Here is a 25000-nt window from a genome sequence, read left to right on the forward strand (position 1 = left end):
GACTTCGGCAATGGCGGTATAAGTGTTAATAATAATAATAGCTCAGATGTATATAGCGCTTTTCTAAGTACCCAAAGCGCTTTACATAAAACAGTAGGAACAACTTTAATTCAAGAAACAAAAATCAAAACAAGAAGGCAAGTAAAAATGTCAGTGCTAGGTTAAAAACATGAAAGGCTAAGCGAGGGAAGGGGGGGGGGGGGGGACATCATAACCAGACCTCAGCTGGGGAAAGCTATCTTGAAGAGGTGGGTTTTGAAGGAGAGGGAGGTAGAGGGGGCAACTCTGACATGATTGGGGAGTTCATTCCAGAGGTTGGGGGGCAGAGACGTATAGAAGGCCCCGCATGGGGTTTATTGGGGTTTATATATTGTGGTGTTTGGTAACTGGTTTGCTCTCTAATGGAAGTACGACTAGGGTTGAAACACGTTGGAGTGTGCAGTTGTCTTATTATGGTCTGGCCTTTAATCAAAGGCTTTATTCTATGAAGAGTATGAAGAGTGCCTGAAGACCTGACCAGAACACATCCTTTTTGAGTAATTTTATGTCGTCAACTCAAATTTGTGGGGATTTTTATTTAAGAGTCCAAATTCAAACCCAAAAGGCATGACTAGACTCGGAGTAGCCATAAAAGTGACCATGCAGTCCATAAAAAGAGACCATAAAGGAAATAGTAGAAATTGATTTAGCGGTATATTGTATTTGTGTTTGAGTTTTAAAGACAGCACAAAGTATAGACAAGCACAAAGACAGCACAAAGTATATTGTCCCTTACTGGTTCAAAACCTCATCGCATGACTTGAAGTCAACTATTTACGACAGTGAATTCTATCTGACCAAGCCGGTCCGATGAGTCAGACAATGTGTCTCCTGTTTACTAGATGCGTGATTTCCATCTTTCTGGGAAGACTGGGAGCAATCAATCAGTGGCAGCTATTGGAGATGACAGCGGATTCGTATGAAATTCACCTGATAATCACCGGTAGGTTATACTTATCACTCGAATGCAATTGAAGACAGCAGGCTGTGATTAGGAAATACGGAAACGCAGAGACTTCTAATGTATAATTCTAACCCTAATCATAACCTTATAGTCTTAACCGGCCACGTAACTCTCCTAAACCTCATATCAGTCTTAACCGGCCACGTAAGTCTCCTAAACCTCATATCAGTCTTAACCGGCCACGTAAGTCACCTAATCTCATATTAGTCTTAACCGGCCACGTAAGTCACCTAACCTCATATCAGTCTTAACCGGCCACGTAAATCACCTAATCTCATATTAGTTTTAACCGGCCATGTAAATCACCTAATCTCATATTAGTCTTAACCGGCCACGTAAGTCACCTAACCTCATATCAGTCTTAACCGGCCACGTGAGTACCCTAACCTCATATGAGTCTTAACCCATTCTGGGTGGGAACCCCTTTTGGTATGGTTTTAACTAAGCATTATGTTATACTTTAGCTAACTAAGCATTATGTTATACTTTAGCTATTGCAAAATAGCAGATCTACAAGCTCATAGCGCGCTACGAGCTTGTAGGTCTGCTATTTTTAAAAAATCGTAAAAATGCGGCTAAATTTGTGGGTTAACTGGCCACGTAAGTCTCCTAAACCTCATATCAGTCTTAACCGGCCACGTAAGTCCTCTAACCGTCTTAACCAGCCACGTAAGTCAGTTTCACAATGTTTGTGCATGGCTATACGGACCGGTCAAAAATGTATAGATGTTTGAAGGACATAACTACTTCATAAGAAACTAGAAAAAGTGCCCTTCTGGGCACAGGTCTCCACCAGGAGGATAGGAGCGTGTGTGATGTTTGGCAAAATGTTTAGGAGTAATATAATCGTGTGTGTGTGTGTGTGTGTGTGTGTGTGTGTGTGTGTGTGTGTGTGTGTGTGTGTGTGTGTGTGTGTGTGTGTGTGACACGGCTTGGCCTGTTGTAGCGCCACCATGAGGCTGATTTGAAAACTGTCAAGTGGCATTTCTTCCTCAGCCTATAGTGGGAATATGCATGCACAGTTTCACCGCAATCGGACGCTGCGTTGAGTAGTTTTGTACAAAACAGATACAAAGCGGGCTACTCCTGAAAAGTTTAGAAGGCAATCGTAGGCAATGAAGGTGGATTTTGAGAAATCAAACAAACCCGTCTTGATCACATGACTATGGAGAGCATGTGTACCGATTTGCGTAAAATTTGGATAACATCTGAAGGAGTAATATTAGAAAATGTGTTTTACATTATGTCGGCCTCCTGGTGGCGCTATAAAGAGCAGATGTGAAAAATTCCAGGCAAAGGTTTTTCCTTGGCCTCTAGGGAGTTGGCATACAAAGTTATCCACAAATCCGTGCAGTTGGAGGTGAAAACCCTTTTCGGCCAGTTATAGCGCCACCATGAGGCTGAGAATTGAAAATGTTCACATGGCATTTCTTCCTCGGCCTGGTGGGAATGTGCGTGCGCAATTTAACGGAAATCACACGATGTGTTCATGATTTGCAGCATTTTGTTTGAAACTGAGCACTCCTGCAAACTTTGGAAGCCAATCTTAGCCAATCAGGATGGAGTCTGAGAAATCTGAAAGACCCATTTCGTTGAATGGCTCTAGAGAGACTGTGTACCAATTTGCGTGATGTTTGGACAAAATCTGTAGGTGTACTGTCCAAAAACTTGTTTTGCACAAAGCGGCCTCCTGGTGGCGCTATAACAGGCCGGTCTGGAAATTTGGGGGCAGAGGTTCATCGTTGGCATCCAGGGAGTGTGTGTGAGAAATGTGGCAGCGACCGGGTTTTAATTTAACATAGTATTATACGTATTTACAGTAAGCGGTGAATACAAGGCCAGTGGTTTCTGTTGTGACGTACAGTATCTGATACAGTACCAGACAGACTGGTCCCACATGGTACCTGATCCTCTTCACCTGTATAAACAACCACTGTGTCTTCTGACCTCAGCAACAATGACGGCCATTGTGGAGCTGACAAGACCGCTAACCCAAATAGTCTTGTTTTAGCTTCTGTTATCCGTGATAGATGACATTGATACAGTCACTCTCTCTCTCTCTCTCTCTCACTTGCACGTATGCACACACACACACGGGCGAGTGCACGCACGAACGCACATTTAACAGGTGCACCTCATTATTGGTAACGAATTCCCAGGGGAACCACTGTTGTTGTTGTTGTTGTTGCTGAAGCTTCTATGAGGGACCGGCAGACCGCTATGGAATGATGGGATTTGTAGTGTTTCCAAGTGGCAGAGCAGGAGTTTAACACTACAGACGTTTTTAGCCTGATGGACTTTCTTTCTTTCTTTCTTTCTGCGTGCGTGCGCGCATGCGTGTGTGCGCGCTGTGTACACAGTCACACACATAGCAGAATCATCTGCTATGTGTTCAGTATGCGAGTATTGTATCAGATCTATGATCAGTAGAGTTAAACATGTCCGCGGGCAGGTTGGTTGAGATTTTACGATCCTGACAACTCACAACTTTCTTTATACAGAAAAAGTGTGCGTGTGTGCGTGCGTGCACTTGTGCGTGCATTTGTGTGTGCATTTGTGCGTGCGTGCGTGCGTGCGTGCGTGCGTGCGTGCGTGCATGCATGCGTGCGTCCGTCTGTGCACAAACAAATATGCTGCCTGCATAGATGTGTGGCATAGATGTGTACTGTGTGTGTGTGTGTGCGCGCGCGCGCGTGCGTGCGTGCGTGCGTGCGTGCGTGCGTGCGTGCGTGCGTGCGTGCGTGCGTGCGTGCGTGCGTGCGTGTGTGTGTGTGCGCGCGTGCGTGTGTGTGTGTGTGAGAGAGAGAGAGGAGTCAGGCTGTTTACTCTTCAGAGACTTCTGTTTACACAGACACACTCGATAAGGAGTTAGTTGTGTCTCTAACCCTCTCGCTAGCAATGTTCTCTCTCTCTCTCTCTCTCTCTCTCTCTCTGCGTGTCTCTCACATGCTACTTAAAGCATTATGAAATGTAGAACATTTTGCCTGGTTGTTGATGGTACCCCAACTTTCAGCAGCTGTCAAACATTCCCCTAGGGTGGTTGAATATAAACCAATGTGGCATATGTTAGTAGACAGCCTTACAAACACATTGGGTAAAGAAAATTCTTGGTAAGAAATTCATTCCCAGATTTTATTAATATCCCTTGACTATTTCTCTCTCTGTCTTCCCTCTTCTCCAAACCCTCTATACTCTATTCTCTCTCTCTCTCTCTCTCTCTCTCTCGCGCTCTCTCTCTCGCGCTCTCTCTCTCGCGCTCTCTCTCTCTCTCTCTCTATCTATGACCATCTCTCCTGCTGATATCTCTTACCATGGCCCATATAATCTGTACTGCCAGTAAACTAGCTTGTGCGCAAGCGAAAACACAAACAATACAACAAATATATGTATAAAAAAATCACACCCGTGTGAAGTGAGTGGTGCAACTCACTTCACACGGAGTGAGTTGCACCACTCACTCCGCGTGACCACCCCACCCACCCACAGGAACGCACCCAGGGTGCCGGCCCGGTTCTGGCGAGCCGCCCCGCGTCCGAAACGGTTGAGAAATGACAGAGTTACCGTGTGGGGGTCCCTCTACTGTACTGTACAGTACTGTACTGTACTGTACTGTACTGTACTGTACTGTACTGTACTGTACTGTACTGTACTGTACTGTACTGTACTGTACTGTCACTGTACTGTACTGGCACACACAAAATCATCATATATACAGTTAATATGTGCGTGTGTGTTTGTGTGTGTGTTAGGTTGCGCACAGGTGGTGAAAAACAACCATGCTGTTTTCGTGCTCAGACCCACCCACCCACACACATAGCACCATAAGGGAGTGGTTGCACCACTCAAAAAACAAAACAAAAACAAAACACAAAAGGAGTGGATGATCCTCGATGGTATATAAGCACCATTCCTTCAAGTCATCTATCCATGTTACAAAATGGAAGCCACTTGGACTCCTGAGCCCCATAATAACATATCACAATGCAGGGCCCCACAATATTTAACAGTACAGCCCATAAACTATGACATCTCTGAGGGCCAAAATGAACACCAGTGCTGTGTTTGCTGTGCGAACTTGGAGTCTTACAGTTGGAGGCCATCGATATTGTCCTTTTTGCTGAGTTTTGCGTGATCTGCGCAAAAGGACATTTTGGGCGGGAACCCCTTTTGGTGTTTTAAACATTATGTTATAATTTAGCTATTGAAAAATAGCAGATCTACAAGCTCATAGCGCGCCACCGAGTGGCGCGCTACGAGCTTGTAGGTCTGCTATTTTTGAAAAATCGTGAAAATATTTATTTCAGAAAACTGGAGGATTTAGAAGGATTTTTTTAAATGTTGAGGTCAGGCATAAATGGGTCAAATGATAAGGGACAATATCGGTGGCACCCAACTGTACATGTCTGCCACTAGCTATCACTGTTGTGTATAGAGCAGTGGTTCCCAAACGTTTCCATGTCAAGGACCCCCGAATGGACACTCATTTTGGACACTCATTTTCAAATGGGGGCACCGCGGACCCCCATTTGAAAAGACATGCCAGGGACCCCCCATAAGAGAAGATTTTTACAGCTCTATAGCAGTGATTCTCTACACGTTTAATTTCAAGGACCCCCCAGTTTGTACGTGCATTAGTCTACAGACCCCCCCCCCCCCCCCCCCCCCTTTAATGGCATTTCTATCTCTGGGACCCCCGATTTATATTGTAAAATCAATGTTCATTTAACTCTGAGAGTGTACAAATGGAACCAAATGGACCTGTTAGGGTCCATTTGTATACACTCTCAAGAGTTACAGACCCATAAGGGTCCATTTGGTTCCAAACTATCATTTAGCTGGGGACATTACATTACATTACATTACATTACAGTCATTTAGCAGACGCTTTTATCCAAAGCGACTTACAATAAGTGTATTCAACATAGGTAGGGAACAAAAACTACTAATCACCAGAAGTCTTTAGTGCATTTTCTGCAAAAACAAGCAACCAAGAGTATACCTAGCGCTAAGGTAAAAGTGCAATATATCAGCTACCTATTTCCTTAAACAGATGAGACAAAATAGCTAAATCAAATGAGCATGAGCTAAAACAATTAAGTGTATCGACTAAACAAGATCCAATAAACAATACAACAATAGAAAACAAGCGTTCGTACAACTAGTTAACAACAAGTAGGTCAGGCAGAGAGGAAGGGTAGTGTTTCCTGAAGAGGTGGGTTTTCAACCTGCGGGGACCCCCTGGAACTCCCTCAAGGACCCCCTGGGGGGTCCCCGGACCCCACTTTGTGGAACCACTGGTACCGTATAGAGCAGCTGAACAATGAATGCGAGCAGCGTTTGAATTTCCCAAGTATCTCCCCTGCTCTGGGAGGGACAAACCAAGTATCTCCCCTCTGGGAGGGACAAACCAAGTATCCCCCCTCTGGGAGGGACAAACCAAGTATCTCCCCTCTGGGAGGGACAAACCAAGTATCTCCCCTGCTCTGGGAGGGACAAACCAAGTATCCCCCCTCTGGGAGGGACAAACCAAGTATCTCCCCTCTGGGAGGGACAAACCAAGTATCTCCCCTCTGGGAGGGACAAACCAAGTATCTCCCCTCTGGGAGGGACAAACCAAGTATCTCCCCTCTGGGAGGGACAAACCAAGTATCTCCCCTCTGGGAGGGACAAACCAAGTATCTCCCCTCTGGGAGGGACAAACCAAGTATCTCCCCTCTGGGAGGGACAAACCAAGTATCTCCCCTCTGGGAGGGACAAACCAAGTATCTCCCCTCTGGGAGGGACAAACCAAGTATCTCCCCTCTGGGAGGGACAAACCAAGTATCTCCCCTCTGGGAGGGACAAACCAAGTATCTCCCCTCTGGGAGGGACAGACCAAGTATCTCCCCTCTGGGAGGGACAAACCAAGTATCTCCCCTCTGGGAGGGACAAACCAAGTATCTCCCCTCTGGGAGGGACAGACCAAGTATCTCCCCTCTGGGAGGGACAGACCAAGTATCTCCCCTCTGGGAGGGACAGACCAAGTATCTCCCCTCTGGGAGGGACAAACCAAGTATCTCCCCTCTGGGAGGGACAAACCAAGTATCTCCCCTCTGGGAGGGACAAACCAAGTATCTCCCCTCTGGGAGGGACAGACCAAGTATCTCCCCTCTGGGAGGGACAAACCAAGTATCTCCCCTCTGGGAGGGACAAACCAAGTATCTCCCCTCTGGGAGGGACAGACCAAGTATCTCCCCTCTGGGAGGGACAGACCAAGTATCTCCCCTCTGGGAGGGACAGACCAAGTATCTCCCCTCTGGGAGGGACAAACCAAGTATCTCCCCTCTGGGAGGGACAAACCAAGTATCTCCCCTCTGGGAGGGACAAACCAAGTATCTCCCCTCTGGGAGGGACAAACCAAGTATCTCCCCTCTGGGAGGGACAAACGGTGCAGCAGTTGTTGATGACTTCCGGAACGCATCTGAGAAACAGCCGTTCTACAAGCTCACAAAGCATCACATCGCAACGCTTTGTGAGCTTGAAGATCGGCAATGTTTTTTGGCAAATCTACACTCGCAGGAGGTTCAGAGACATGGTGACGGAGCGACCAAGATATCAATGACTAACTTTGTATAGGAGCGTTATATATTCAACCCACCCACTGCTCGACTCTCATCTAGACGACCAATTTGGAGGAACCAATTTGACTTCACCATCCAATCAGCTTGGAAAAGGGAATGGGAGTCCAATGAGGTCCCAAACAAACACCTGGTGTCAGACCCCAACCAACAGGTCCCTGGCACCACCCTCCCAAGGAGACAGTGGTCTACGCTCAATAGGTTTAGGACTGGCCATGGCCCCTGCTTGGCCAGCCTTCACAAGTGGGGCAGTAGCCCAAGCCCACTGTGTGCGTGCACACTATGGAGCACATCATAGAAGCTTGTCCTCTCCAAAGACTGGAAGGAGGATTAATCACCCTCCATACAGCAGACCAGGAGGCAACCGCTTGGCTTAAGGACTTTGCATTCGCTAAATAAATAAATATAGGAGCGTTCAAATACACCCGCCTGCAGTACATAACACAGCCTCTGAATGCACACACAAACATGCACACACGCGCACATTCACTGTATACACACACACAATACAAAGCAGACAGACACACACAGATGCTCCCTCTCTCGCACACGCATGTACAGTATGTGCATGCGTGGACACTGGCACGGATCCTCGATAATAATGAACCAACCCACGGCGATAGAATGTTGAGGCCAGTTGCCATGGTTATGAAGGCTCAGAGGCATGGAGTCAGAGCCAAGGTGACCGACGAGGCTGTCCATCACCGTGGTAACCAATCAACCACCGGTGACCACATTGGCCACAGGGTGGAAAGTAATAAGAGTCCAAAAGATCGCACGCACGCACGCACGCACGCACGCACGCACGCACGCACGCACGCACGCACGCACGCACGCACGCACGCACGCACGCACGCACGCAATGACCAGCGATTCATGCGTGTGCGACGAGTGTGACTCCCTCTGCGTTGCTACAGGAGAAAGTTGAAGAAGCTTTTAACCAAAGACCAAAATGAATGTCTTAACACATTCACTGTAGCACCCACGCTTATAGTGAGAAAAGGCTTCCAGAATTACATCAAAGAGCAGCTGATCAATAGCACACACACACACACACACACACTTACAGTTAACATCTAGAATTCTATATGAACCAAGAGTACGGCGAAACGCACCTCAACTTGACCTATCTCTATACTGTTTTTTACTATATTTATTGCTTTAGTGTGTGTGTGACTGTGTGTGCGTGCATGCCTGCATGCCTGCGTGCGTGCGTGCGCGCATACACTACACACACACGCACAGTGTGCCAGCTTCTGCAGGTATAATTTCTGGTTGACTGAAAACACACATACATACCAGTATGTCAAAACCAGACCGTGAAGCACAATTTATGCGTGTGTGTTTTTTTTCTTTCTGTATACTCACGGAGTTGGTCGAAGTGTGTCTGTATGCCGTCTGGCCCAGGAACTGAACACACCATTCTGGCTTTCTGGAATGTGCTCCATTTGTTCACCAGGCTTCTCTGGCCTCCTATGTCATTCTATGCACGTGCACGCACGCACGCACACACACACACACACACACACACACACACACACACACCCATACACACACGCACAAGAAAGACAATGGAAGAGAAATGGTTATGTCTAGGGGGTCTATACTTATCCTCAATTAACTTCTAATAGATTTTTTTGTTGATCTATTCTAATCAAATTCATTCAATTCTACAATCCGATTACCGGATTTAACGTCTGTATAATAGTTTTTTTTAGTCCTGTAATCCCATTAAACGAAATCAATTTTTCATCAACCTCGTACGTTCACAGGCCCTGCAGGCATGTATGCGCCGTAGACTGTAAAAGACACAGACACACACTTTAGGTATGTGTGTGGGCACGTGCACAGCCACACACACACAAACAGTTACATTCGTGCGCACCCAACCATGCACGTATACACTACACTGGGCCAGAGATTATATGTTATCGCCGGGAGGAGACAGCGACAGTGGCGGCCGTGACAAACGTAAACATAAACACACAGATCCATCACACCACGTACTAGTCACAGGTTCATCCTGTTACATAAACACAGCCATGCAGGCAACGTTAGACCATACGCACACCGTCTGTCGCCATCACGTACACACCTGCACACACCAACTATGTAAACCAAACAGGAGGAGATTGATTGATCTAAAAAGACACACACGCACACACGCACACACACACACACACACACACACACACACACACACAGAATCACATATTCCAAATACCTTGCAGACGCGGGCCACTCTGGAGTAGATGATCTTCCCGGCGGCCCCCTCGGCCTCCTGCGCGCGCTCCGTGAAGAAGACGTACACTTTATCGTCCTCGGGGTTATCAGTCTCAGACAACGACGCTACCCGCACGAAGTGAGCATCTGCGTGGGGGGGGGGGGGGGGGGGGAGGGAGGGGGAGAGAGAGCTCTTCAAAAAAATACTAAATAAATAAAAGCTCAGATGTCATGGTCATTCCTACGGGACAGTTGTGACGGCGATTAATGCAGGAATAATTACTATAATAATAATAATAATAATAATAATGCATGGTTTTCCTTTTTTTTATGTTTTTTGTGGCTTTCGCCTTTATTTTATACATTTTTTTTATGGAGGGACAGACAGTAGGCTGACAGGAAATGGGGAGAGAGATGGGGGGGGAAGACATGCAGTAAAGGCCATCGGGATCGGGAGTCGAACCCGCGGCACACTGCCAGACTGGATTACCAGCCAAGGTGCCTGGACCACTGAGCCATGGCCCATGCATGGTTTTTCTTTTGAAGGAATCCTGTAGGAATTCAAGAGGAGTCCCACAGAGGGAAAGGTGCTTTGAAATCCCTAAATGAGGCCGTCCGTTCTAGGAGGAATAACTCCCAGCTAGGACTATACTTTAGAATCGTATACTCGAGCAATCAGGATTTTTGTGAGATATTTTAAAGCGCTTAATAATTCCGCTGCCATTATGAAAGACTCCAGGAATTAATATTAAAAAATCACACCCGTGTGAAGTGAGGGGCGCTCTAATCATCGCACGTCATCATCAAGAATGGTGGTCCCTTATTGGCCACAGACATATATACCCACAGCCGATTTGCTCAGACACATATGACGTAAATTCTCCATTCGTTCAGACATAATCTACACTATAGCTGTTTATTGGAGGGGCTAGCGCCCCTCAATAATACATCATAATAATAATATTTTTTATGAGGTCAGAGTGAGGTACTTTTGGTCACTGCTTTCCCTAAATATATCACCATATATCAAGTTTGGTACTGTATGGTTCCGTTTAGCTTTGTGGTATAGGAGAAATGTTCTGGACAAGACCTCGGACAAATGGGGCACAAAACTATAGTCCCCTCAGAAAGCTGATCATGGGGGGCTAACCGGTGTTGTTTTCGTCGACTAAAACTAAGACGAAAAATGTTCGTCGACTACCTTTTTACACTGATGAAAACTAAATGGAAACTAAATGAAAACTAAGATATGATGACTAAAACTAAGACTACATATACTGACAATTTCGTCAACGAATACAAACTAGACTAAAATGTTAGGAAGGGACTAGTGGACAAGAGATCCAGTATAAGTCATTTTACGTAAAAACAAAAAAAGTACGACGGCATTAAGGCCCACCAAAATACATTTTAGTCGACTAAATCAACTGAAGATTTAGTCGACTAAAATCTTATGATATTTAGTCAGACAGAAACTAGACTAACACAAAAACATTCCAGGTGACTACAATGTGACTAAAACTATAATGAAAGCTATTCAAAAGACTACAATCTAAATTTGCTGCCAAAAACAACACTGGGGTGGGGGGGGGGGGGGGGGGGGGCTAACCAGGCATTTGAAAGAAGGAAGAGGTAAAAGAAGAGAGAAGAAGGAGAGAGAGAGAGAGAATCTATGAGAATAAGTGATAATGGAGATAAAGGAAGATGGAGAAAGTTGCGGCTATACACTGACACCACGGCGCGTAATCAGCGCCTCAAACTGTGACTCCGCCCACCCCCTGGGGAAGTTGTGATTTGCTCTCGTTCACTGCAATGCAATTTTTCGGCATTTTCAAAACAATATTGAGCAGAGTAGCGATTATCAAACGTATTTGCAATGCCATACGTTGAAAGATCTGTTGCCCGTGGACAAGGCACGCTACCTCCGCAAGTTAGATAGCATCGGCATAGATGTTTGTCCGTATGTGATTAAGGATTGGACCAAGTTGCATTGGCAGCCATAGAAAATTCTTACCCTAGGCTAAAACCGGATGTGATGTTTTTGGGCGTTCCTGTCTAGCGTGGTGTCAGTGTATCTGTCTGTTGTATACTTTTATTATGTAGTCATGTCCTAGTGTTTCCTATTTTCCCTAGTTACTGTTTCCTGTGTTGTCTCGCCTCCCTGTGATTACTAGTTTTCTCCACCTGTGTCCTCCCAGCCTATCCCAGTGTTGATTGTTGTCTCCACCAGGCCGAAGGCATGGGGAGAGAGTATGTTTTGCACTCCGTCCGTCCGTCCGTCCGTCCGTCCGTCCGTGTGTGTGTCCGTCCGTCCGTGTGTCCGTCCGTCTGTGAACAGCTAATCTCCGGCATCGTTAACCCGGTCGATGCCAAATTTAGCACACACACTCCCTGGATGCCAATTTCCAGAACGGCCTGTTATAGCGCCACCAGGAGGCCGCTTTGTGCAAAACAAGTTTTTGGACAGTACACCTACAGATTTTGTCCAAACATCACGCAAATTGGTACACAGTCTCTCTAGAGCCATTCAACGAAACGCGTTTTTCAGATTTCTCAGACTCCATCCTGATTGGCTAAGATTGTCTTCCAAAGTTCGCAGGAGTGCTCAGTTTCAAACAAAATGCTGCAAATCATGAACACATCGTGTGATTTCTGTGAAATTGCGCACGCACATTCCCACTAGGCCGAGGAAGAAATGCCATGTGAACATTTTCAACTCAGCCTCATGGTGGCGCTATAACTGGCCGAAAAGTGTTTTTACCTCCAATTGCACGGATTTGTGGATAACTTTGTATGCCAACTCCCTAGAGGCCAAGGAAAAACCTTTGCCTGGAATTTTTCACATCTGCTCTTTATAGCGCCACCAGGAGGCCGACATATGTAAAACACATTTTCTAATATTACTCCTTCAGATGTTATCCAAATTTCACACAAATCGGTACACATGCTCTCCATAGTCATGTGATCAAGACGGGTTTGTTTGATTTCTCATAATCCACCTTCATTGCCTACGATTGGCATCTAAACTTTTCAGGAGTAGCCCGCTTTGTACCCGTTTTGTACAAATCGCCACAACTACTCAACGCAGCGTCCGATTGCGGTGAAACTGTGCATGCATATTCCCACTGGGCTGAGGAAGAAATGCCAGTTTTCAAATCAGCCTCATGGTGGCGCTACAACAGGCAAAGCCGTGTCTCACTCACACACACACACACACACACACACACACACACACACACACACACACACACACACACACACACACACACACACACACACACACACACACACACACACACACACACACACACACACACACACACACACACACACACACACACACACACACACACACACACACACTCTCTCTCTCTCTCTCTCCTGGTGGAGACCTGTGCCCAGAAGGGCACTTTTTCTAGTTAGTTCTGTTCACCTGTGTATTGTTATCCCTGTGTTTGTTATCCCTGTGTTTGTTATCCCTTAAACCCTCAGTTCCTTGTGTTCCCTGCTAGTGTATAGTTTATGTTATGGTGTGTCCAGCCCATGTATGTCCTGTGTTGGTAAATAAATCTTCATTTAAACTTCATCTGCCTGCCTTCCTGTGTGGTTCTGCACTTCGGTCCAACACCTGTCTCATTCCGTGACAATGACAATAAGTGATAATGGAGATAAAGGAAGATGTCTGTGCAGGGAGAAAGTTGCGGCTATAGAAAGAACGAGAGACGCAACATGGGGGTCGGTTTTGGAAGCATAATGCAGGGAGAAGGCAGAGAAAAGAACGGAACAATGAGGCAGGGAGAGAAATGAGAGGATGAGTGAGGAAAAGACAGAATCAGCTAGAAGTGATATATAGCCATTATAAATGGAAGATGGCACGAAGAAAAAAAAACGAGCGAAAGAGAGAAGGGAGACATGAGGAAACACAATGGAGTTTACAAAGAAGAGAAAGAGGCCAACATGTGTCTTGTTTTATCAGAGTCAGACATCAACGCAGGCCCTCATTAACACACGCACAAACACATACACGCACGCACGCACGCATGCACGCACGCACGCACGCACGCACACACGCACGCACGCCAGTGTTGTTTTTGGCAGTTTTAGGTCACATTTTAGTCACCTGGAATGTTTTAGTGTTAGTCTAGTTTTAATCTACAGTTGATTTAGTCGACTAAAATGTATTTTGGCGGGCCTTGATGCCATCGTAATGATTTTACACTTGCTGAAAATTTAGTTTTCGTCAGTGGAAAAAGGTAGTCGACGAACATTTTTCCTCTTAGTTTTAGTGGACAAAAACAACACTGGTGTGCGCGCACACACACACACACACACACACACACACACACACACACACACACACACACACACACGTGCACGCACGCACAAATGAGGGAGCGTGGCTGTTGAAAAGGAAGCAAATATATTACTAACTCCATCGCGGACGTGTTTGAATGCACTAAAAAAAGAAGAGATTAAAGAGGCAGAAAACGAACATGATGGTTGAAGTGGGTATATCTGTAAAGGAGATCATGGAACCTTAATGTATACTGACTTCTGTATAATGACTTGCAAGGTTAAGTATCCTGATTCCTAATACGTGTGACACACTTTTATTTTGCAAGGATCATAGTGTATTATACAGTAATTCTGTGATGAAAAACCAAATACTCAATAAAGCAGCACACCACCATCAAGCTGATAGGACATCATTACGTGTGACGGCTAGAGGTGCATATTGTTCTACCAGGTGCACGTCATTGTCCCAAAAACATCTTATCTACAATTCATAACAAAATGACTTTCAAAAAGAATATCAAGATATACCTTGCCAATTTGCCAAGTACATAACTGTGAACTGTGATTTGCGAATTTGTTCTTTTGATTTATAATGTGAATTTGTTCTTTGTATTTGTTTTTATTTTGTTCTGTTTTTTATTTTAAATTGTATTTTTAGTTGTACATTTGTATTGTATTTGTTTTATTCAGGACCCCAGGAAGACTAGAGGCTCAGTCATGTGTCTCTAATGGGGAAACAAACATTAAATGCCAGTGACAATGAATGGCCATATTTGACATCTCCACTGGGTGGAGACCGCAGGGCAGATCAAGGATCAGATGGAGTTATTACATCAACTCACTGGCCTTGGAAAAACCTCAGGATTCCCCAGGAGGAAGTTACTAATGTTGCTCTGGACAGGGAAGTCTCTGGTGGAGCTGATGCCCCCGCGACCCGACTACAGATAATCGGTTAAAAATGGATGGATGGAAGGAGGCCAATTTTTGCAAAACATATTTTTTGATTTTATACTCCTACAGATTTTGTCCAAACATCACGCAAATCATACAAAGTATACTGATGTCATACTTAGATGTGACCTCACCAGTATAACACGAGTAATCTAGCTAACAGGATAAAAAGCACCGCAGCCTCTCCAGCAGGCTGTGTTCTCCAAGACTAAACTGTTCGCCACATTTTTTTTCCAAGACTGTTTTCATCAAGACTCTTTTGACTAAGATTCTAGAATCTATAAACGTAACTATTTGGCTCTTGAGCTCTTCTACAGGGCAACAAGACACCCATCAGTATGAATCAGTATAAAACAAACGTATCTGTCGTGACCTTAGAGTATATATGAATAGAGACGGCACCCGAGTTCTCCTCCCATCCACTTGCATTAAGTTGCTCAAAAGCGCATGAGGTGATTTCACTGTGCATTCTGGGTAGGAACAGAGTGCATTCTGGGATGGATTGGGCCCAAACACATGAACGCGCTGCCGCTGACTATCATTGCAGGCATTCAGCGTTCACGTGTCATCGTGAACGTGCACAATGATAGTCAACGGACCAGTGCGTTCATGTGTTTGGGCCCACGCTGCAATATCAAATTCGGCCACTATGTCCATTTCGCCTCAGGGTTTCATCCGGGTGCCGTCTCTATTCATATATACTCTAAGGTCGTGACCCATCCGGGCTTCCAAAAATTGCAGGTCCAGTTTGAACATCAGCCTCATGACCTTTATAGCGCCACCAGGAGGCCGGCTCTTGTAAAACGTTTTTTTTTATCCTACGCGCAGCTTTGTGTGTGTGTGTCCATAGCACAGAATGTGATGATTTGATTGGCTGATGTATGATGATGATGTATGATAAGAGCGCCCTTCACTTCACACATGTGATTTTTATATTACTCCTACAGATTGTATGCAAACGTCACGCAAATCGGTATGTATCTCTATAGTCATGTGATCAAGACGGATCTGTCCGATTCTTCACAGAATGTCACTGATGTCATACTTAGATGTGACCTCACCAGTATGACACGAGTAATCTAGCTAACAGGATAAAAAGCACAGCAGCCTCTCCAGCAGGCTGTGTTCTCCAAGACTAAACTCTTTGCCACGGATTTTTACCAAGACCGTTTTTGTCAAGGCTCTTTTGACTAAGATTCTAGAATCTAGAAACGTAAGTCTTTGGCTCTTGAGCTCTTCTACAGGGCAACAAGACACCCATCAGGTTTACTTGAATTCAATATTGTTGTGTTCAAAATGTTTCATTGGACGATGCATCTGAAGGGGCCACCAGCCTGCCACCAGCATGCTATTTTAGCAGTGGGACACAAGCTCTACTTCTTTGGACAGAACAAAGTTCTGGATGTTAAGATTGACAGGAAGATTGACGTGAATGTCTTTGACACGGTGTCTTTGCGCTGGATGAAATCCCCTCCACTGACACCTGGAAGAGGAGGTCACCTTGAGATTCCTTCCAGGTGCCGTGGCTACACAGCTGTGCTGATAGAATATATCGCCTACATCTGGGGGGGGTCTCCTTACTGCAACGTGCTGTATGCATTTGATGTCGACGCCCACACATGGTTCAAACCACGGGTGTCTGGGTCCATTCCAGAGGGGAGGTCCGGCCACTCAGCCTGTGTCTTGGGCATGGGCATGTATATATATGGAGGATCCGTCCAGTATAGAAACAACTACTTTAATGATATGTACAGGTTGGACACCACCACAATGGTCTGGTATTTAATTAACACCAGAGGCACTCCACCATCACGCAGATATTCACAAGATCACACTGCCACCATCATCGGGGCAAAGATATTTGTATTTGGGGGCACAGGGCCATCAGATGACTATCCTAAAAAGACCATCAATGTATTTGACACAGAGACCAACTCCTGGCTAACTACGCCTATAAGCTCTAAACAGCTTCCAGAAAGACGAGCCGGTCATGCAGATTTTGCCTACAATGGAGAGCTGTACATATTTGGTGGCTACAACCTGCAGTACAACGATATGTGGAGATTTAGTCCGAGAGAGCTTCTCCTGGAAGAGGGTTGAGCCCAAGGGGAAAGTCCTGTCGTCTAGGTATAAATGGTTCTCTTGCATGGTGGGGGATCGTGTAATCTGCACAAGAGAAGGCATACATGAACTGTATGTCTTAGACTTAAGTCCTAGTTTGAAGATGTTATGCAAGCTAGCAGTCATTCAGTATGGTCTGGATCAGTCTGAACTCCCACACGACATCAGGTGGGAACTGGCAGCCTTACAAACAGAAAAATAACCACAAAGAGAAACTAACAAGAACCAAATGCAACAAGTGCTGCATTTCTTTTTCTACTTTCCACCCCAACAACCTTTGTGTCACAACCTCCCGGCCGTTGGTTTTGTTCGTTTCTGACGTTCTTCTGTTCCTCAGCTACAGGTAGCTCATAACATTAGCTTCTGTTGCCACAAGCTACGTCCGTCCAACACAACATCAGACTGCAGCTTTTATGGGTAAGTCTCCCATTGGCTTAGAGGCAGCCTAGAGGCAGCCAATCATAAAAAATTGCCTACTAAGGTTGTCTCTTATGGTCGTTATGTAATGTGGTCACACTCACTGTAATGATCCCAGGGATTCCATGAGACAATAATCCTACTGAGGTTTCTCTACAGATGTTTCTTATTATAACCTCCTCATTGGAGTGAAGATCTCCAAAGCAATGGTTTGCCAATCGATGAGCTGTTTAATGATATTTGGGGGATTTTCTGAGCCTTTACTAGGTACAAGAGAGAGAGAGAGAGAGAGAGAGAGAGAGAACACAGAGAGAGAACACAGAGAAAGAAGGGGAGTGACATTCATCAAATGGTCATGACGCCTAACTTTAGGCTGTCCCCGAACATTCGAGGTTCGAACCTTCGCTCGTTAGGGTTGGCACTCGAAAATATTTATCTGCGAGAATGCGATATGCATAATAAGAGTACTATGTTCATGTGATGTTAATGTACTGTAAGTAGACTTAGAAATAAAACTAGCGTTGACTAATCATTACATGTGGCTCTTATTTTGAAGAGGAAGTTATGCACAGGAAGTCCGTTTCAGTTGTAAACAAGACACTTTCCCAAGTGTATGAGAGAGCAGACACATGCGACTGGTTATTTGGGCACATTTCCTAACAATGATGACTCAACAAGGAAACCTGCTAACTCCCTGTTCTGTGGAAGTTCTTGACTTCCCAGTAATAATGACAACATTGACGTGTCGTCATAATATGTCACCAGGTCATTTAGTTCAACTAGTGATCGATAAAAATCTTCACTTTCCTACATTACTAAATACATGGTCAGGGGCCACACATGCGCAATACATGGACCACCTGCAGTTGAAACCCCCTGATCTATGTCGTTTATGTGTCTTGACTCTTGAATGACTGAGCCACAGAACAGCCATTCTGAGCTCTCTGTGTTAATCCATTTTGGGCGGGAACCCCTTTTGGTGTTAGCATTATGTTATGCTTTAGCTATTGAAAAATAGCAGATCTACAAGCTCGTAGCGCGCCACCGAGTGGCGCGCTACGAGCTTGTAGGTCTGCTATTTTTGAAAAATCGTGAAAATGTGCATTACAAAGTGAACATTTTAACTCTCAAATCTTTGCTTCTGGGGAGGTCCCTGGAACAACATATTTTCAGATGGGGTTTGCGGAGGCATACATATCATTTCTGGGGTCCTTGACATGAAATATTGAGCACCACTGATACAAAAACATAAGGTGTTTCAGAAAACTGTCAGGATTTTGAAGACATTTTTTAAATTTCGACGTCGGGCCTAAATGGCTTAATCTCCCCATGTCATTATCATTCCACAGATGGCACGGCCGATTCTACCACCCGGCATCTAGAACAAACATATATCTGATTGCGTGCCAAAAGGCACACACACACACACACACACACACACACACACACACACACACACACACACACACACACACACACACACACACACACACACACACACACACACACACACACACACACACACACACACACACACGTTAAAAGCACACCTTCCAACAAAGGTTTTTTTTTGAGTGGTGTAAACCACTCCTACAACTGGCTTTTGTGTGCATAAAAAAATGACCATGGTTGCTATGTTCAAAATAATTTCTGACGTAATTAAATCACACCCGGGTGAACTGGATGACCGTAGCAACCGTGGTCATTTTCTCTGCGCAAAAAAAGCCAGTTGTGAAATCACATCCAGGTGTGATACATACATTTATCAAAAATGATAGCTTTTTTACTTAACATATTTTGTGTGATTTCATTACGTCAGACATTACGTCAGACCACAGCTGATCATGCTATATAAAACCTTACACCACTCAGTTCACACGGGTGTGATTTTTATTAATGGTAACAATTGCTTGTCTAGAGATTAGAAAACAAAAAAACAAGCACACTCAATCTGTCTAATGAAGTTGGTCAGGTGCAGAAAATATTCGGCAGAAAATGGCTATAAAAATGCATTTTCGGCCTATTTGGTTTTCGGCCCGAATAGGCAGAAAATATATCACCGAATAGTGTATGCAATTAATGCATTCAAAAGAGCTGAATAAATGTTTTATGGACCCATAAATAATAGTTAAATTATTATTTAAGTTACGTTTTGCCATAACCATTTATTTTGCCATAAATCAGGTAGCTTTAAGGCCATGACAGAATATTAATCATATTCGGATATTCGGTTTTCGGCCAAGAATTTCCCTTTCGGTGCATCCCTAATATATATATATATATTGTTGGACGTATTTGCAAAACTCTCACAGTCGGAGTGGGATTAAAAGGGGTCAATCTTGGGGGTTCAGGGGTCAGAGGTCATAGGGTTTAAGGGGTCAGGGTTCCAGAGGGTCAGACTTACCCTGCAACCAGGTGGAGTCGTACTGCTCCGTACGGATCACATGGCGGTTGCCTAGGCTACGGAAGAAGGCGGAGTCTCGGCTCATGAAGTCCGAGGTGATGCCGGCATACAGCTCTCCGTCTGGACGCACACGCACGCACGTGCGCACACACGCACGCACACGCACACACACACACGCACACGCACACGCACACACACACACGCACACACACACACACACACACACACACACACACACACACACACACACACGGTTATTCGGAGCCTGCTTTTGGACTAACATCAAGTTCACATGAAACTGGTACGTTTGTCTAATTTCTAGATCAACTAAAATGAACCTGAACATGAACATGTACAGTATAGACGTTACGTGTCAATATTGCCCACAATCAGAAACAAGATCGAAGCCAAATGATTTTCCTTGAATTTCATTACCGGCTACAAAACAGCTTAACCCATTCTGGGCGGGAAACCCCTTTTGGTGTTTTAAGCATTGTGTTATTATCTATTGAAAAATAGCAGACCTACAAGCTCTATGAGCTTGTAGGTCTGATATTTTAGAAAAATCGTGAAAATGTGGCGCAAATCTTTGAATATATTCTATTCTTTCAAATCTTTTCTTCTGGGGGGGGGGGGGGGGGGGGGGGGGAGTGGGGAGTGCAGACTCTTCCTTTATTTATTAAGTTGACTTCCCTGTCTGAACTATACGGTCTCTCAGCCACACACAAAATACCACAGCAGCACTTTTGAGCGAACGGTTCTTACCGACGACGGCAGAGGCCGTTCTCTGATGAGGGTCATATGGACACTTGCCCTTCCCACACTCTGTCTGGCTGTAGGACATCAACTGGTACTCTGACTGCATCATGCAGGACACAGAGAGAGACAGACAAGCGTTATTCAGACAGACAGCTTTTACTGCAACATGCAGGACACACAGAGACAGGCGTTGTTCAGACAGACAGCTTTTACAGAGTACAGAGGACGTTGGCCATCCATCTAGCTGCTTAGACACATATGACTCATATACACGCACGTCGCACATGCATTGTCATGCAAAGAGAGCGAGACAGACAGACAGACAGACAGACAGACAGACAGACAGACAGACAGACAGACAGACAGACAGACAGACAGACAGAGAGGTGGAGACAGAAAGACATCGAGAGAGACAGATATTGAGAGAGCCTATAAGGCCCAATTAACCACACCAGTTGCAACTCCTCGCAACTGCCATATAGCGGATAATGGTTGCAAGGAGTTGCGTGACGAATCATTGGTGTTGTTTTGGGCTAAAGAGACAGGAAAGCGTGTAATTGTTCTGATGTTTGAGACTGGTCTATTATAACTAGTAACTATAACTAGTAGCACGCACGCACACGCACGCACGCACATGCGTTTAGCTGGAGCTCAGGAGTTAAGCTGCATGGATGGAAGTGAGAGAAGCGTTCAGCTGGAGCAATGAGGATGTTAGGAACCAAGAGAAGAGCGTATCTAGAAATCAATAGTTTAACTATAGGAATCAATAGTTTAACTATAGGAACCAATAGTTTAACTATAGGAATCAATAGTTTAACTATAGGAACCAATAGTTTAACTATAGGAATCAATAGTTTAACTATAGGAACCAATAGTTTAACTATAGGAATCAATAGTTTAACTATAGGAATCAATAGTTTAACTATAGGAATCAATAGTTTAACTATAGGAATCAAGAGAGTTTATTATAGGCAGGAATTGGAAGTCACAGAATCCGGCAGGCTAACTTGTCAAGATCTGGAGGCAGAGCTGAGCCGATGTTGGATATGTGGGCATAGGGGCAGACACCACACACACAGTGGTGTCTGATGGCTGAGCTGCTGATAGGCCAGCCAATAGGGGCTGAAGACAGTATGTATGATGGCTGAGCTGCTGATAGGCCAGCCAATAGGGGCTGAAGACAGTATGTATGATGGCTGAGCTGCTGATAGGCCAGCCAATAGGGGATGAAGACAGTATGTCAGATGGCTGAGCTGCTGATAGGCCAGCCAATAGGGGATGAAGACAGGGCAGCATTGTACCCTGCCGTTATCAGGGTCCAATGTTTTCCCTTCCAATGGCCCTCATAGACAGACCACCTATTAAGCATTGTTTCATGACCAACTAAGTGCGTGCGTGCGTGCGTGCGTGCGTGCGTGCGTGCGTGCGTGCGTGCGTGCGTGCGTGCGTGCGTGCGTGCGTGCGTGCGTGCGTGCGTGCAGAATAGTGGTTCCCAAACACTATGACAATTATTTATGGGTCCGTTTATTTTCTGTTTCCTACAGAAATACAATAAAACAAAACATCTCATTTCTCTTTTGGGCCACAGGTTAAAAGGTTGGGGAACCACTGGTCTAGAACAGGGTTTTTCCAACTGATTGTGAACGAGGGACCACCACCCTTATAATCAACCTGGGGACCACCACCCTTATAATCAACCTGGGGACCACCACCCTTATAATCAACCTGGGGACCACCACCCTTATAATCAACCTGGGGACCACCACCCTTATAATCAACCTGGGGACCACCACCCTTATAATCAACCTGGGGACCACCACCCTTATAATCAACCTGGGGACCACCACCCTTATAATCAACCTGGGGACCACCACCCTTATAATCAACCTGGGGACCACCACCCTTATAATCAACCTGGGGACCACCACCCTGACTTATAATCAACCTGGGGACCACCACCCTTATAATCAACCTGGGGACCACCACCCTTATAATCAACCTGGGGACCACCACCCTTATAATCAACCTGGGGACCACCACCCTTATAATCAACCTGGGGACCACCACCCTTATAATCAACCTGGGGACCACCACCCTTATAATCAACCTGGGGACCACCACCCTGACTTAGAATCAACCTGGGGACCACCACCCTTATAATCAACCTGGGGACCACCACCCTTATAATCAACCTGGGGACCACCACCCTTATAATCAACCTGGGGACCACCACCCTGACTTAGAATCAACCTGGGGACCACCACCCTTATAATCAACCTGGGGACCACCACCCTGACTTAGAATCAACCTGGGGACCACCACCCTGACTTATAATCAACCTGGGGACCACCACCCTGACTTATAATCAACCTGGGGACCACCACCCTGACTTAGAATCAACCTGGGGACCACCACCCTGACTTATAATCAACCTGGGGACCACCACCCTGACTTATAATCAACCTGGGGACCACCACCCTGACTTAGAATCAACCTGGGGACCACCACCCTGACTTAGAATCAACCTGGGGACCACCACCCTGACTTAGAATCAACCTGGGGACCACCACCCTGACTTATAATCAACCTGGGGACCACCACCCTGACTTATAATCAACCTGGGGACCACCACCCTGACTTAGAATCAACCTGGGGACCACCACCCTTATAATCAACCTGGGGACCACCACCCTGACTTATAATCAACCTGGGGACCACCACCCTGACTTAGAATCAACCTGGGGACCACCACCCTGACTTATAATCAACCTGGGGACCACCACCCTGACTTATAATCAACCTGGGGACCACCACCCTGACTTAAAATCAACCTGGGGACCACCACCCTGACTTAGAATCAACCTGGGGACCACCACCCTGACTTAGAATCAACCTGGGGACCACCACCCTGACTTAGAATCAACCTGGGGACCACCACCCTGACTTAGAATCAACCTGGGGACCACCACCCTGACTTAGAATCAACCTGGGGACCACCACCCTGACTTATAATCAACCTGGGGACCACCACCCTGACTTAGAATCAACCTGGGGACCACCACCCTGACTTAGAATCAACCTGGGGACCACCACCCTGACTTAGAATCAACCTGGGGACCACCACCCTGACTTAGAATCAACCTGGGGACCACCACCCTGACTTAGAATCAACCTGGGGACCACCACCCTGACTTAGAATCAACCTGGGGACCACCACCCTGACTTAGAATCAACCTGGGGACCACCACCCTGACTTAGAATCAACCTGGGGACCACCACCCTGACTTAGAATCAATCTGGGGACCACCACCCTGACTTAGAATCAATCTGGGGACCACCACCCTGACTTAGAATCAACCTGGGGACCACCACCCTGACTTATAATCAACCTGGGGACCACCACCCTGACTTAGAATCAACCTGGGGACCACCACCCTGACTTATAATCAACCTGGGGACCACCACCCTGACTTAGAATCAATCTGGGGACCACCACCCTGACTTAGAATCAACCTGGGGACCACCACCCTGACTTATAATCAACCTGGGGACCACCACCCTGACTTATAATCAACCTGGGGACCACCACCCTGACTTAGAATCAACCTGGGGACCACCACCCTGACTTAGAATCAACCTGGGGACCACCACCCTGACTTAGAATGAATCTGGGGACCACCACCCTGACTTAGAATCAACCTGGGGACCACCACCCTGACTTAGAATCAACCTGGGGACCACCACCCTGACTTAGAATCAATCTGGGGACCACCACCCTGACTTAGAATCAACCTGGGGACCACCACCCTGACTTATAATCAACCTGGGGACCACCACCCTGACTTATAATCAACCTGGGGACCACCACCCTGACTTAGAATCAACCTGGGGACCACCACCCTGACTTAGAATCAACCTGGGGACCACCACCCTGACTTATAATCAACCTGGGGACCACCACCCTGACTTAGAATCAACCTGGGGACCACCACCCTGACTTATAATCAACCTGGGGACCACCACCCTGACTTAGAATGAATCTGGGGACCACCACCCTGACTTAGAATCAACCTGGGGACCACCACCCTGACTTATAATCAACCTGGGGACCACCACCCTGACTTAGAATCAATCTGGGGACCACCACCCTGACTTAGAATCAACCTGGGGACCACCACCCTGACTTATAATCAACCTGGGGACCACCAC

The 25000-nt window shown here is 45.9% G+C and overlaps 1 protein-coding gene across 1 annotated transcript in view; it reads right to left on the reverse strand.

Moving 5' to 3' along the window:
- Nucleotides 1-8988: 8988 nt before the first annotated feature.
- LOC306919598 (semaphorin-3A-like) overlaps nt 8989-25000 on the reverse strand; it is a gene marked incomplete at its 3' end in the record, with an annotated part of 17425 nt that continues 1413 nt past the window's right edge. Inside the window, exons 2-5 of the mRNA XM_079532354.1 lie at nt 20798-20891; nt 20033-20152; nt 9845-9990; nt 8989-9103 (exon numbers count right to left, since the gene is read on the reverse strand). Coding sequence (XP_079388480.1) covers nt 8989-9103; nt 9845-9990; nt 20033-20152; nt 20798-20876 — 460 coding nt within the window. The remainder of the gene's footprint in view (nt 9104-9844; nt 9991-20032; nt 20153-20797; nt 20892-25000) is intronic.

This window comes from Electrona antarctica (genome assembly GCF_951216825.1).
Source record: "Electrona antarctica genome assembly, contig: scaffold_978, whole genome shotgun sequence".
Lineage (NCBI taxonomy): Eukaryota > Metazoa > Chordata > Actinopteri > Myctophiformes > Myctophidae > Electrona > Electrona antarctica.